The 15,803-nt window shown below is 51.6% G+C and overlaps 2 protein-coding genes across 11 annotated transcripts in view; both read left to right on the forward strand.

The window, feature by feature from the left end:
- Positions 1–5,891, forward strand: part of Mknk1 (MAPK interacting serine/threonine kinase 1) — a 39,670-nt gene extending 33,779 nt beyond the window's left edge. For 9 of the 10 annotated variants that reach the window (XM_055618456.1, XM_055618460.1, XM_055618455.1 and 6 more), the window contains 4 exons: positions 973–1,167; positions 1,770–1,934; positions 3,118–3,161; positions 4,560–5,891. In XM_055618456.1, coding sequence (XP_055474431.1) covers positions 973–1,167; positions 1,770–1,934; positions 3,118–3,161; positions 4,560–4,794 — 639 coding nt within the window. In that variant the 3' untranslated portion in view covers positions 4,795–5,891. The remainder of the gene's footprint in view (positions 1–972; positions 1,168–1,769; positions 1,935–3,117; positions 3,162–4,559) is intronic. The other variant, XM_055618461.1, reaches the window with a different exon arrangement.
- Positions 5,892–9,777: 3,886 nt separating this feature from the next.
- On the forward strand, positions 9,778–14,819 carry Kncn (kinocilin). The gene is made up of 4 exons (XM_055618502.1): positions 9,778–11,609; positions 12,510–12,578; positions 13,319–13,393; positions 14,164–14,819. Exons 1-4 carry the CDS (start codon positions 11,459–11,461, stop codon positions 14,241–14,243), a joined length of 375 nt encoding a protein of 124 aa, XP_055474477.1. The 5' UTR covers positions 9,778–11,458; the 3' UTR covers positions 14,244–14,819.
- The last annotated feature ends 984 nt before the right edge of the window (positions 14,820–15,803 follow it).

The following is a 15,803-nucleotide window of genomic DNA, read 5'->3' on the forward strand; positions in this document are numbered from 1 at the left end:
TTTCATATAGCGGCGCTGGGGGCTGCTTCTCCAGAAGACATTTCTCACACATATTTAATACACTGTAATTAAGATGATTCTTTTGAGATGTGCATGCTTCATCAGTGAATTTCCTAATAGCCTTTTTTTTTTTAAAGACCTGCCTTTAAATATGCTTATATCGTGTCTTATTCTAAGCAACGTTATTAAGAATGTTTTCGTATCGGCATCCAACATATAGTGTTCCCTTGTTCTCGAATTCATTAATTCTAATTGCCAGTAACAAAGAAAATACAATCTGTTCTTGAGAGCACTCACTGTAGTCTAATCAAATTAGGCAGGGTAGAGGGGGGCAGGCACAGGTGAGCCTGAAATAATAAAGGGGGAAGCAAAACGAATGTGTTTGATTTTCTCAGTATTCTTCTGTGCCAGGACTAGGGAATCACGGCCTGAGACAGCCACGGCTATGCCATTGTCCATCCTGAACCTTCTCTTACTAAGGGGCAGGGAGATGAGGGAGATTGGACATTTAATCTGAGTTCTTCAAGACTCAATGGCCTCTGAGTCTTAAACCATTAGGTTTCCTTCCTCTAAGCTAGTGGAGAGTCATTTTGAAAACTCCCAGCAGGATAGAAGCAAATCTCTACAGACTGGCCCCACACACCATGCCATTCCTGGCATTTAAGTGTAGACATACAGGGTCTGCTTATAGAGATGAGGTAGGGAGGCGCTCATGGGACTTCTTAACTAGGGCCACTGGAGAAGGACCCAACAAGACAAGATGGTAATGTGGAGTCAGCCTTGTGAGCCACAGGGGATGATGCCCTAGCTGAAGCTTCCCTTTGCATCTTTGGGGTGCTGGTGAGCCCTGCAGCCTTCCCAAGGACTTCTGTCTGTGGCTTCAGCCCTGCATCTTCTTGCTTTTGCCATCTGCTCACCCATGAATTCACCTCTCTCTTTGCCATCTCCCCTTCCCATGCTCCTGTCCTACAGTGCGGCTCTGCAGAGTATATGGCACCTGAGGTGGTGGAGGTCTTTAGGGACGAGGCCACTTTCTATGACAAGCGCTGTGACCTGTGGAGCCTGGGCGTGGTCCTCTACATCATGCTGAGTGGCTACCCCCCCTTTGTAGGTCACTGTGGGGCTGACTGTGGCTGGGACCGGGGAGAGGTATGCAGGGTGTGCCAGGTAAGTGCTGCCTGGGCCTCACTGGGCATAGGTGGGGGTCAGTGTGATTGTAGGGCACCAGACAGGTTTAGGATAGGAGACTCTACCAAGTCAGAGAGGAGTTTTTGGTGCCCTGTTCTGGTAGGGAAGCAAAAGACAAAGTGGAGATAGACATACAGGCAGCCGACATTTTTCAGGAAGGTTGTTGAGAAGAGCAGACATGAACATGCTCAAGTATGCCTGGCCCAGGGGACAAGACAAGACCTGTAGATAGGAGGAGCACAAACCAAGACATGGAGGCATGTACACAGCGGGGAGGGGAGGGGTAGCATGCTGGTGGCGGTAGCAGGTTGCCAGGAGCCAGGAATTGGGCTCTGTTTTATGGACACTATTTACACATCACCTCTCCTGTCCTACAAGTAGCATAGCCATTTTGGCCTTCCAAAGTCATTAAGTATTCCTGGAGGATCTTGGGGAGATTTAGGGAGGAGGCTGTGTTTGTGGTATTCTCAATCGATGAGCAACACTTGTAGCAGAATTGGAGCCAGGGTGGCCAGATCAGTGGCAGCATACCCCGCCCATCCCTGGCCAGTGTGACCTCAGAAAGAACTCTCTTTGCCTAGAACAAGCTTTTTGAGAGCATCCAGGAAGGCAAATATGAGTTTCCTGACAAGGACTGGGCTCACATCTCCAACGAGGCCAAAGACCTCATCGCTAAGCTTCTGGTTCGAGATGCAAAGCAAAGACTCAGCGCTGCCCAAGTTCTGCAGCACCCATGGGTACAAGGGGTGAGTGACCACAGGTTGGGTGGAATGAGACTGCTCCTGGCCTGCAGGAGGTGTTACGAGGAAGCTCTTGCCCCAGACAGTGTGGCTGCCCCACGCTGGGACAAGGTGGGATAGCAGCCTCAGTTATGCTAGAAGTTATGACTCCTGGCTCAGCCCCTTGATGTGCCTCCAGCCTTGGCCACAGACCAAACCCCTAGAGCCCTGTGAGGATTTGACACATGGATCTCTCTGTTAGCAGAGGCAAACATCCCAGGAAGCCATTCAGGGTCTGTGATATAAAATGTTATTAGCTAAGAGCACCAAGAGGGAAGGAAGGTTCTTCAGTTTAGTTGGCTGCCTTAGGGTCATGTGACTCCTTGCAGCTGGGAGTCAGGGAACAGGAGCCTAAAGGGCAAGTTTTCAATGAGTCAAAGGTGATGTTTTCAATGAGTTCAGGAACCAAGTCCTCACTATAAAACCAAATCCTCATGGTCAGTCACAATACCTGGTCTTCGTGTCTGTGGTTTGCCTGGCCCTAACCAGCTTCCATCACCCTGCCACTGGAAGGGGGCAAGCATTGCCAGCCAGAGAGATGTCAGGTTAGCTCAGTAGCTAATTCCCATCCATTGCATGTCAGAGTCGAGCAGTATGGAGGAGAGCAAGGCCCAGGCCTGTCTTCATACTCCAGTGTAGAGAGGTAGACCTTGTAGAACGTATGATGGATACCTTAAAAGTGCTAGGGACACAAAGGAACAAGACCTCTGCTTGAAATGGGGTGGAAGAGTGGCAGAGAAAGTGACCTTTGAATTGGGTCTTTAAGGATGATTAAGACTTGAACAGGAGCCAGGCACAGTGGCACACTGCTGTAGTCCCAGCGCCCAGGGAGGCAGAAGCAGGGGGATCTCTGTGAGTGCAAGGCCAGTTCAGGACAGCCAAAGCTACACAGAGAAACCCTGTCTCAAAAACAAAAATAACAACAAAAACAGGAGAAGGGAGAGACGGGGTTGTCTACAGAAGCGGCCATGACTTCAGAGTGTATCTTTCCTACTCTCTGTCTTCAGAAGGTCTGACTCTACAGCAAGCAAAACCAAGTCCCCACGCTGGGCCAAGCACCTGTTAGTAACCTGCCCCTTGCTGGCCTGGGTGGGGGCAGCTCTTGGAAGGTGGGAGCAGCATTACCCACAATCTGTCCTTCCCATTCTAGCAAGCTCCAGAAAGGGGACTCCCCACGCCGCAAGTCCTCCAGAGGTAAATGCTTCGATCTTTCCCACTGCCCTCTCACCTTGGCCTTGACTTTCCCTCTAGTCCTCAGGCCCATCTTCAGGCTCTGATGCTGAGTTCTCTGGCTACTTCCCCTCAGTCCTCTCACTGATCTCCACATAGATTCCTCTCTCTCAGCTTCATCTCAGCCCCTCTTTGCAGGAAAACCCCTGCTTTCTACTCAATTGAATGTGACTGTGAATCACCATTTTACCCCACAGATGGTTCTTATCTGTGGATCATTCTTGAAGGAGGATCCTGCTCCTAGCATTGGTAAAAGGAAAGGAGGAATTCAGGGCCACTGTAAGACAGAGGGACAAGTAGTCAGTCACATATACTGTTAGGCACACATGAATGATAATGGCCTCTATGTCTCAAATGCTTACCACTTATCCAACATTTCATACACAATCATGTGTTGCTCAAAGACCAGGATCCATCCTGAAAAGATATATGAGAGAAATACAGTTTGCTAGAGTGGAGGCCCTGCCTTCAGTCCCCAGCGCTAAAAAAAGAAGAGAAGAGGAATACAATCATGTGCGATCATCAGAGATGACACTGGGTGGTATAACAGCATGCTACATGTCAGCAACTGGAGTAAATGCCAAGCAGCAGGTGACTGTACTCCATCCGTAGTCTTCATAGCAAACTTAAGTTTTCCAGAGTCCGCTTTAGAGATGAAAAGGTAAGAAGCGGTGGTAACTTGTGCTAGGACACGTAGCAGCTGTTAGATAAATTCCTACCAACCTCTGCCCATAAGGATGGAGCTAGCCTGGACAGGAACCCCCTTGGGGTTCCTGCAAACCCATGTTCAGCATCCTTGGGGCTCTGAACCACTGCAGCTCTCAGAAGGAACTACCCAGGAGAATCTCCCTTTGCTCACCCCAGGCTGCTTCCACCCGGCCGGCATTCCCACCTGACTGAAGCTGTTGCAGATGCCTGCAAGTGCCAAACCCCTGTCCCTCTTAGATGATTATTCAACAGACCCAAAGTGTCTGGCAGATGCTGGCCCTGGGTTGGGCTCTAGGAGCACAGCTATAAATAATAGCACAGGCCCTGAACCAGAGCCCCTGCCCTCAGCAGGGAAAGGAGACCAGTGCAGCGCCTTGGCTTGGGAAGAGCTGGGACAACGGTAGAGCCTGGAGAGGTGGGTGCTCTGAGAAGGGACCATTTGCCCTGACTGTCCATCCCATGAGGCTCAAAGGCTATTCTCATCTTAGTCGAGCAAGGTTCTAAGCCAGGCACAGCTGCTTTGGAGAGAACAGCATGGTCCAGGAAAATATGCTGGATTGTGGAAGCTCGCAGTTGAGTAGGTACATCTGAGAGCCTGCCTGGCTGATCTCAATCCTGCTGCCTTCTTCTCCATGCCCTTCCTGGCCCCTACAGAAACAGCAGCACCATGGACTTGACACTCTTCGCAGCTGAGGCCATTGCCCTTAACCGCCAGCTGTCCCAGCATGAGGAGAATGAACTGGCTGAAGAACATGAGGCCCTCGCTGAGGGCTTCTGCTCCATGAAGCTGTCCCCTCCATCCAAATCTCGCCTGGCACGAAGGCGAGCCCTGGCCCAGGCTGGACGAAGCAGAGATGCAGACCCATGTTCAACACCAGCGGGGCTCTGAACCACTGCAGGTGCACCTTGTAGGCCTGTCCAGGCGGCGCCCCTGAAAACCTGTGAGGTCAAAGCGTGAAGCAGGCAGAGGACCTGCCCTGCAGCCCCAGGCAGGCCTTCTCCATCCACAAAGGCCCCCTCGGTTCCCACCCATCCCCCATTTCCCTTGGGTCCTTAGAGGAGAACGCTTTTTCCAAAGGGGTTGTCTTTGAAAAGGAAAGCAATCACTTGTCACTTTACATAATCGCCTGCAGCAGGAACAGCTCTTCATTGGGCTCCAATTGCTCCCTGTGTCCAGATCCGGGATCCAGCTCTTGGTGGGGGCTGCTGAGGCCGCAGCCTTCTGGGAGCCAGCTTCCAGGAGCTGACAGAGGCGGCCAACACACGTGCCTCCTTTCTCGGCACTGTCACCTTCTTGTGGCCATCCTCCCACCTTCTTCTGTCCTACAGACGTCCTCTCTGCCTGTCCGCTTCCTGGCTGAGCAAAGCCATCCCCTCAATTCAGGAAGGGCAGGAAGCCAGATCAGTCTTCCAGTCTGTGGTACAGAGAAGCACATAATCTTTCTTTGCCGTGACCGAAATGTGTTCCTCATTTATCAACCTCTTCCATGTTTGGGATTGCTGCTAAAGTCAGTATTATTTCTCTTTTTAAAAATATGTTTGCTTTTTAAACTGTGCTCTTCCAGCAATCATAGAACTTCAAACTCCCACTGCAAGCACATAGATTTCCCCAAGCAAGATATCCTTGCACTTGGGATTTAATCCCCTTTTCCCCACAGAACCAACTGATTTTAAGCTGCTACTATGATGAAAACTTTTAAAATGGTGTCTTCCTGTCTTTATCTGCTGCTGCCTTCTCCCAGAACATTTGTGGAGAGAGGTACAAATGCAGGGCAGTTAGACTGCTGTGTCTGAGGTGGAGGCCCGCTGCCCTGAGGAAGGCTGTGACCAGTGCCTCAGACTCCAAGGCACAGCCATTGTCAGATACACTGTGGAGTCGCATAAAGAAAACAGATTTGCATATGTGACATACAACATTGGTCAACCACAGTCCCCAAAATTCTCTCATAACTTGTGCTTGTTTTAATAAATAATGTCAAAATCCTGCCTGTGGCAGCCTTGGTGGTCCTTTTTTCAACTGCAGACTTGAGGCCGGCAGGCCTCCAGGGTTGAGACTGAACCTAGGAGGTTGAGAGAAGGATTCCCAAATATAATAGCACATTGGATCCACAGGTGAGAGGGAGACTTTTGCTTTTCTGTTTGTAGTTGAGGAAATATAACTCACCAAATACCACTTCTACAATAAACAACTGCTTTTAGGGGGCTGTGTATCAAGAAAAGGCTGAGGTGGGGTCAGTAGCCATTGCACAAGCAGATTTCTAAAGGAGCTGTCTAATGGAGGATCCTGTAACACCCTCCCCTGCCCACCCCTGACCAAAAGACCATATTTCTCCTGTCTAAAGCATTACAGTGCCTTCATTGAGGACCTGCTGTATACTCTGTCCTACCAGAGTTGATGACAAAGAGAAATGGTGCCTTTCATCCATCGCCAGACTACAGAGAGCTGAGTGGAAAGGACCATTGTAGCTTCCTACGGAGATGTCAGGAAGGAATCTGGGATCAGGGATCAGGTCATGGGCGACCAGCTATCCTACAGTATGAATGTCTGCCCATTGTGGTGGCGTGGCTGATGCATCCCTTCATCCACCTGAAGTGAGGCCAGCTGGAAAAGCAGATTTGCAGGATTGCCCAAAGGCTTCCAGCCCCTGGACATCCAGAACTGGAAAATGAATTCTGTCTGTGGACTTGAGCACTGGCCTCCAAGTCACTGGTTGGAGGAGCAGCTGTGGTGCCAGAGCTATTAGAAGGTGGAGGTCCTGGTCAGTCCTCCAACAAGAAAATGTCTTCAGGCACTTTCCAGATCAAACCGGGTCCACCACCATCCCCAGTCTTGCTGCAGCCCAAGACAGAAGACTCTCATCCTTCTGGCCTTTGCTCAAGCTGTGCTCTCCCACCAATCCTCACACACACACACACACACACACACACACACACACACACACACACACTGGCCCGCATGATGAGGTCCCTCTTTCTTGGAAAGCTGTTTAAGTGATACTGCTCAAGCTTTGGTTTTGCTAACAATTGTACCTTCATAAAGTAGTAGGTCCCTTCCAAGGAGTGTGCAGGCATTTCATTTGCACAGCTGTCCTATGGGTATACACATCATTTTGTCCCACTGGACATGAAAAACAGGCAGACAGCTGGAGAGCTAGCAATGACTAGTAGGACTTGAATTCCTTCCAGTGAGGCTTGGAACCCAAAGCCTTGCTGCTTTGGTCCAGGTCCCAACTCAGCCACTCATGAGCTTTGTTTCACAAATTACTTATGAGTTTGTTTTTTAGCCCTAAATGAGGATGAGTAGTGTTTAGCTCACCAAGCTGTGAAAATTATGATATAATGAAGGTGAAGGGTCATGCTTTTCCAGATGCATCCAGTAGATAATGCGCCATCTTTGGTTTTCTTGCTCTAACTTACCCTGTGTCCTAGGTGGGATTAATAAAACTACAACACCAAGGCTGGAAACAAGCTGCCCTTTTCCTTTCCCAGGGAGCCCTCTGAGAGCCCCCTGTGTAGTGAGCAGCTTGACCTGACTGTGAGATGAGTTAAGCCTCAGGCCCCCCAGATCTTATTTGATTGGCTGCTATGCCCACCACTCTTGTCCTGGAGTCCTGGTCGGAGGGACAGCTTGGTGCCAGGGGAGAGTCTGCTATTGGAAGGTGGAGGTCCTGGGTTCTAGTCCTGTCTGTACCACCATTTACTAGGGTACCTCGGGCATCTTAGTTCTGCTGGGCAGAGACAGGCATGGGGGATGCTCTGAGGGCATTCTGGGATGGTGGAGCCCTGTCCAGGCATTGAAAATTGGGGTGGATGTTAACGTTAAGACAGTTTCCAACTCCAAAGAGCACACTGGGCTGTAGCCTTCAGGGAGCTAGCTTCAAGGATCTGACAGGCTGTCAGCATTCGGTGTCTCTCTGTGCTATCAACTTCCTCTGGCAGTCCTTCCATCTTAGAAGGAGAGAGCTGGCCCCAGCCACCTAGAGTGTCTCAGCCCTCAGGCCTCATTTCTCAAATCCAGCTAGAGGGCATTGGTCTACAGTACTAGTTTCAGTTGGACTCTGGGAGCTCTGGCCATGGGATGATCAAGTCCTTGGGCTTCCACGTGTCCGCCTTGAACTCTGGGACCTCTTCTTCCTCCTGGTCCGCTGCTCCTCACCAGACCCAGCTCCACAAACAGCTTACATTGGTATCATGCCAACTACTTTAGCGGCTTCGGGTCTGGAAGGACCTGAAGGAGCAAGGTCTCCACAAGGCTGATATTCTTGTTTCCATGGTAGCAGTTGCCTTGGAAGCTGCTTTTCTGATTTCGGCTTCTGAACCATCCAAGAAAGCTGCCCATCCCCCTGGGACCAGTGAATTAATCACGCTGTCCCAGGTTCTCACCCTTCATGGAAAATAAATAGAACCAAACCAAGCTGGGGCGTCTTCAGCCACGCTGCCTCCGCAAACTCAACCCACACTTGGACTTGGCCTCCTGAGAAAGAAAGACCATAGACAGACATCTTCCATAGTCACGTACCTCCATAGCAGGCAAAAGGCAGACACCTCTGTAAGCAGATACCCTCTCTTCCTTTGCTTCACTAGGAGTCAAGATTCTATGGTGGAACCTAGTGTGTGTCATGGCTCAGTGATGCTGAGTCCTATGGCTCCAGGAGAACCCAGCCTCCCATGAGAAGGACTCTGGTACTTGGAAAGGCTAGGAACCCATGGAGCTTGGGCTGCTGCAACTCACTGTCTCCCACAGACAGCTTCCTAGAACTTAACTCTAATGCCAAACAGATCACTCAGAGATCAGCATGTATTTTCCTCAGGAATTGTCTAGCCTACACTGAAGACAGAATGGGAGAGGCTTCCTCTCCATTCCGTGTGTGTGTGTGTGTGTGTGTGTGTGTGTGTGTGTGTGTGCAGGCACGTGCATTTGAGTATATACATGTGGATACACATGCACATATACATGAGCACATGTATGTGCATGCATGGAGAGGCCAGAGGTCAACCTCAGGTGTTACTACTCAGGAGCCATCCATCCTTTGTTTTGTTTTTGAAGCCAAGTTGCTTATAGGGACCTGACACTTACTGGTTCAGATAGGTTGGCCAGTCAGTAAGCTTCAGGGACCTAACTGTCTGTGCTCTCTGCAACAGTGGAATTATGAGTGCATGTCACCATGCATGTCATACTGTCTGTTCTGGGAATCAAACTGAAGTCCTCGCGCTTGCACAACAAGCACTTCTGCCAGCTGAGCCATCTCCCAAGTGCCTCTGCATTGCCAAACAGAACATCTGAGTTTGAATTTGGACTCTGGGTCTTAGAGATCAGAATGTTCTTGAATCTGGAGCTCACTGGGCAGGGCACTCCTGCCTCTGGCTTGAGGTACAGGGACTGCTGCAGGTGCTTGATGTAAGACAGAGCAAGCGATGAAGCGCAGGCCAGCCCCAGAAAGTCTGTTTTGCTGACAGTGTGGGAGAGCCCCTCTCAGCCTTGGGCCTTGAGTGGAACTAGTACTGGCCCTAACCCCCAGTAATGCCAACACCTCAGGGTGAGTGGGAGGCCCGGCATGTGAAAGTTGTTGAGACTCCTGAGAGAACATGTATTCATGGCTGTTTGTTTTGATAGCTCCTTCTAAAGCTAACCCTCAGAGATGCTTTACAAAGTACAGACATGGGGTATAAGCTGATGGCGAAGTAGAGGAAAGCTCATTTTTATGAGTTTTGATCCTGGAAACATGGAGATGGTGGTGGGAGGCTTGGCTTCAGGGGCTCCATCTTTATGGGAGTTGAGGGAATATCCATGCTCTGTGGTCCTCCCGCTGAGGCTCCCTTGAGGTGATCCTGCCTGTTTAGGTCCTCCCCCCACTGTACAGCAAGAGGAGACTGTTGGTAGAGGTGGCGCTTGCTTGACGCCCTCCTTCCTGATGACTCTGGTGGTGATGTAGGGCCAAGCCCAGAGCGCCATCCCATAACCAGAAGCTTCAGCTTCTCGTGGCCACAGAATTCCACAGTCTCCAGAAAAGACAGAACAAAGAAGAGGAGAGAGTCCTTTGGGTGGGGTGGCAGAGCAGCCCAGGCAGGAAGGTTGCACAGGAAGGGCTGTCTGTGTAGGTCTTGAGGGACAAGGAGAAGTTTACTAGACAACAAGCACCAGGCAGATGCCCAACAGGGAGAAAGAGTGAGGGGCCTAAGGAAGAAGTGGAGACAGTGGAGGCAGGGGATTTTGAAGCTGGTGAGATGGCAGACATAATGATAAGAGACCAGCAATGAAAGGGAGGTTGGGGATTCTATGCAGGGTAATGTGACCTAGGGGAGTGTCTTCAGGTTACAGGAAGGAGCAGGCCCGTGCTGTAGGACTGGAATACCCTGATCCACATAGATCCAGGGAATGCAGTTAATAAGGAGGGCTAGAGCCAGGCTCTAGGAAAGAGGAACAGGAATCAGGACTAGATTGATTGGATTACCACTGCTCAGGGTCAGTTTGGTGGGTCCTCCAGACAGGGTGATGAGGTCAACCAATCTGGGTAGAGGTACTCAAGCTAAAAGGTCCCCACAGTGTCCCAGCTTCATGACACATCTTGCCCAGTTCCTCTATCCAACCCTACCCTACCCAACTGGCTCTTCCAGGGCTTAGCCTTTCCTCCTGTTAGCCGATAAAAAGGGTTTGTACCTATGCCCTGAGGTAAATGGGGCTTCTTAAGACCAAGGCTTGGGCTAAGACCCCTCAGGCCTTCCTAGGGCCAGCAGCTGACAGGATGACGGAAGAAGCATGGGAGGGACGGGGAAGAGGGTAGACTTGGAGGACTGTCCCCTCCTTCCATGTCTCCAAGCAAGGCCACAGGTATACTCCTAGGCCAAGAGGCAGAGGCCAGCAGAATCAGCCTTGAGCATGTGACTGGGGAGTCTCCGAACCTCCCTACCCCCAGAGTGCCATACGAAGGCATAAGCCCAGTCTTCCTACTTAGGAACCAACAGTGGAACCTGGGCTGCCTGGCCATTGGACCTTGGGGACACAAACAGAAGCTCACATTTCAGGCTCATGAATAACTCATCACCTGCTTGCTGCCTGTACCTCTGAGAAACCTGTTCCCTAGGCCTGCCCCCAACCCCACCTTGCATTTCTTTAAACTTTAATAGGCCCAGGTTCTAAGGCAACTGAGCGGGGTCCATGGAGCTGGGACAAAAAAGTCTTAAGCAGGAGAACTTGGGCCCAGCTCCCTCAGGTCCCAGGTGGTAGCTGATAAAGGAGGATCCTATGGGGCAGACCCACCTCCTTAGAACCCCAGCCAAAGTGTAAATGTGGCCAGGCAGGACCCCCAAGAGTGGCCTCCAGCTCCAGAGCCCTTCACAGGAGGAAGAGTAAGCTGGGGTGTTGAGGTCAGGTGAGGCCTGGGAGCCCCTGGAAAGCTATGGGATAAGGTTGCAGACCAACCCCAGAGTTACCAGCCGAGAGACTTACAGCCCAGAAGTTTCCACCCTGGATGTAGCACTCCAACGAGGAGACATCCATCTGAGAAGACCAAGACTCCCAGGAGGCCTGGGAGCAGTGCCCTGGGTAGACCTGCATGGACATTCCCATCAGCCCCAGAGACTTCCGCTGCCTGCAGCTGGCCTGTGTGGCCCTCGGCCTGGTGGCTGGTAGCATCATCATTGGCGTCTCGGTGTCCAAGGCTGCCGCTGCTGTGGGTGGTGTCTTTCTTGGCGCTGCTGGTCTTGGTGAGCAGACATTGGGCTGGGGTAAGGGGAGGAGATTTTGCTGGGCAGCAGAGGTCTGGGAGGTAAATGTGAGATGGAGGGCAGGGCTGGTGGTCAGTGGGAATTGGTTGGGGAGAGTGAAAGCCAGAACTGTCAATAGGGCAGCCTCAGAGTGCAGGAAGGAGAGCTGGCCTGGGGCCCTGAGGAGTGTGCTGAGATGAGGGAGGACAGGCTGGGTGCCCCACACCTCTCTGACTACCTAGTGGGATCTTGTGTTTGTGGCAGGATTCATCAGCCTGCTTGGAGTGGGGTGATGGGGTCCTGCAAAGCAGGACAGCGCAGACAAAAGACCCTCCTCCCCTTCACTGCGTCAGCAGCAGTTCTGTCTGTCTGTCCCAGCCAGGCTGGGGGCTTGAGGCATAGCTGCAAACACTGTGAGTGCCAGGATTACTTGGTCTGGGAGGACAGCAGGGCAGAACCCCACCCTGTGGCTTCCTGGCCATCAGGTCTGAGTGGGAAGAAGCAGTAGAGCCTCGGAGGCCACACTGGAGGTCTTGGGAGAAGAGAGAGCCGGAGAGAGAAAGGGGAGGGGCAGTGAGATTGGTGCCAGCTGGCTCCATTCTAGCCAAATAAGGAAAATGAGCAACCTGCTCTTCACCTAAGCAGAATGGAGCTAAGAGCGAGCTAAGAGCGGCAAACCTGTGGCCTGCATATTCTGTAGCCCCTTCCTCAGAGAGGCACCAAATCCCCAGCCAGGGCTGAGTGCTGGGGACCACACACACCTCCCATTTACATGCCCACAGCCTGAGCCTGTGCCTGTGCCCTCCTGCATCCCCCTCATAAACCGCCAACCCACAGCCTGCCACGTCTCACACCAATCAGGCCTTCCCCCATCACAGCACCCTCTGTGTCCCTCCTCAGGGCTCCTTATCTTCGCCTACCCTTTCCTGAAGGCTCGGTTCAACCTGGACCACATCCTACCTGCGATAGGTGAGCGTTTTCTTCCCCCACAGACCCTTTGTGTGCAGACCTTATGAGTGATTATCACCAAATGTGCCCATGTGTGAGCCTGCTCCTGGCTGAGGGAGGAAGGGACAGAAGAAGAGGGAGAAAGTTGTGTGTCACTGTCACCATGGCTACAGAGTAGCAGAATTCAGGCAGCTGCCTGAGCAGACATGGCTAAACCTCAGCAATCTGCCTCTCTTAAGAGCCCTTTCACTTCCAAAAGTTTCCTAGATCTCCAGATAACACTCTCGTCCCTAGCCCGGAAAGTCCCTCTACCTCTTCTTGGGCCCCATGACCTCTTAATAGTTCCCACCTTACTTCTACAACCCACGCCCAGTCCTGGGGAGCTCCACATACCCCAGTTCCCTCCCTTAAAACCTACCACCTCTGGCCAGGTGTGGTGGTGCACACAGCATTAGAGAGGCAGAGGCAGGCTGATCTCTGAGTTCGAGGCCAGCCTGGTCTACAGAGTGAGTTCCAGGACAGCCAGGGCTACACAGAGACACCCTGTCTCAAGAACCAAACAAACCACTACCACTTCTTCCAAGGACTCATGTCTTTTGCCCCTCCCCAAATCAGCCTAGATAAAGTGACCTAGAGGAACACAGCAGAGCAGAGACAGCCACTGATGAAGATTAGGCAGCAGCAAGACCTTCCTTTCTCAAGGTGGGCTGGATTTGGGGATGACCCAGTAGATGGGAAATTAGGGTGTTCTCATCCTGCAGGAAACCTGAGAATCCACCCTAACTCAGGACCAGACCATGGGGAGGGAAGACCCAGCAACACCAGCAATAAAGAAGGTGAGCGCCTGACTGGTTCTGGACTCTGCTCTCTGACTAGGCAGCCTTATAGGGCCTGGGAGGAGCCTGGAGGGTCATAGGCAGGGAGGGGGTCAGCTTCACTGTGCAAGCCCTTCTCTTTAGGGCTTCCCTGTCCTGCCCAGCATGGACACCAAGACAGAGGGCCCCCTATTTTCTCTTCCCCTACCTCTGGGTCTCATGCCCTGGTTACTGTCCACTCTATTCCCAGTGCTGAAGTCTGGCTGTTGGCAATGACACCTGAACCTAGGTATCTTCTCCCTTCCTGACCCTGTTCTGCACCCTGGGAAACCAACCCCAGGGAGGAGTGTCTCCAAGGCAACCCAGCCCCACTTGTTGATGTGTCCATGTCCCCATGCTTACCCAGCAGAAGGGCCCATTCCAGATGCAGCCCCAACCACTTCTCACATACTAACGGCTTGGTTCTCACAAGCCACATGCGGGGAGGTGCTACAATAAACCTTATTTTTTGTTTGTTTTTGTTTTTAACATGGGGCAACTGGAGCACAGAGACCTCATATGACACATCCAAGATCACAGCCAGGAGGCAGTGGGGCCAACTCTGAAGCACGCTGCTCCTGCATCCCACCCTTCTCACACTGTACTTGGTCCCTAGGACCCCCCCCCAACCTGTCCCAGCTCTATCCTGTGGTCCTGCAGCATCCCACCCCGCCCCACCATCTTTGAGCTCTCTGATCTGACAGGTCGATGAGAGTCTGTACTCAGACACCCCATCCTGCTGTCTCCTCCAGGAACCCGTAGCAGCCTGTCCACTGTGACCAGAACCCTGGAGAAGCTGAAGCCTGGAGGCCGGGGAACTGAAGAGGGCTAAGCATTGCCTCCTCTCCCAGTGCTCCCCCAGTACTCCTGTCTCGGCCCTCCTTCAAGCTAGAAGATGCATCGATGAGCCCTGGGGATTTTGGACCTACCCTCTCCTCCAGTGAGGCTCTTTCTAACAGATTCCCTCACTCCCAGCATCATGGCAAGACCCACAGGCCTCCAGTGGTTCCAGTTTCTCCCCTGGCTCATAGCTCCAGACATCTCAGTTCTGTTCCCTGTTTGATCTCCTGTTGGAATTTGTCCCAGGGCCCTGATGTATCTCAGTCATAGAAGCTGACCACAGAAACCACAGATTGGGGGGGGGGGGTCCTACTGAGACTGTCATGTCCATGTCGGGAGAAGTGACACTGCTGGCTAGGTAACTTTCCAGCTAAGCCAGCGTTGAGACTTCTCCTGGCTCCAGACAGGCCCCTGGCACCTCCTATTCTTCCCACTCCTCTTTGCAAGAAGTGTTCTCCTTGCTCCCTCTAAAAGGCCATCTCGGCATCCCAGAGCTGCAGGTCCCCTGTCCTATTCTAGCAGCCTGTGTCCTCTCTCTTGGAACCTCCAGAAAAGTTTGAATTCTTCTTCACAAAAACAATTGCTTGTTTTTCTGTTTTAAGACAGGATCTCATAGCCTAGGCTGATCTTATGTGCCCAATCATGCCTAGCTAAGGTTAGCAGTTCTATTTGTTTTCTATTCTGCATACTGAACTCAGACTTTAGGACACACTAGGCAATCACTCTACTCAGTGATATCCCTAGAGCTCACAAAAACAGTTCGCAAGCCTACCTAAATATGATGAATGATGCTTTTCCCCCAGTCCCTAGCACCAGGCAGGGCACAGAGAGGATGTTCAGCAAATGCTAGTGGCTTAAATTAAGTTGAGAAAAAAAAAAAAAAGAGTACCCCCAGGCTTTCCTGGAGAGCTATGTTATGGCATCTCCACAATAAGGTTTGAGCTAGGGAGGCTCAGGCACATGCCCTGGCAGAAGGCTGCTCCAGTCCACATCCAGGAAGACAATATCATTCAGTCTCTGCAGACACACGCTTCTTGTCCTGCTCTGAAGAGAAGACAAACTAGACCAGTTTTATTCTTGTAGGGCCCATGCGAATGAGTCCTCTCAGAAGCCTTCTTTGAAATTGCCCCAATAGCTCCAAGAGCAGCTGATCATTTGAGTGGCTCTGGTCTGTTTCTCCATGTTAAACAGAGAGTCAGGCACACAGAAGACATCTTGTGGATGTTGGAAAAATGGCGACATGGGAGAACCCATCTGGGACAGATGGGAAGGCTGAGAGAGAGAGCTCAGGATCAAGGACTCAGCAGGTGTCCCAGAAAAAGTGGTGGAGTCAGGCTTTGCCACCAGCCCCCCTCTCCTTTGCATAGCCACAGAGCACAGCCCCTGCAGCAGTGAGCCAGCATCCACAAATGCTGGTAAGCTGGGTGCTCCATCTTTCTCTCCACCACCCTTTTGTCTGCAACTTGTCACTTCTTCCTTCTCAGCACCATCACCTCTCAAGCTCTTCCTTGATGTATGAGAAACCCCTTCTTCAGTCTTCGCCTCTGTGCTC

The sequence above is a fragment of the Psammomys obesus genome, unplaced genomic scaffold (assembly GCF_907164565.1).
Source record: "Psammomys obesus unplaced genomic scaffold, mPsaObe1.curated_primary_1811, whole genome shotgun sequence".
In the NCBI taxonomy this organism is placed as follows: domain Eukaryota; kingdom Metazoa; phylum Chordata; class Mammalia; order Rodentia; family Muridae; genus Psammomys; species Psammomys obesus.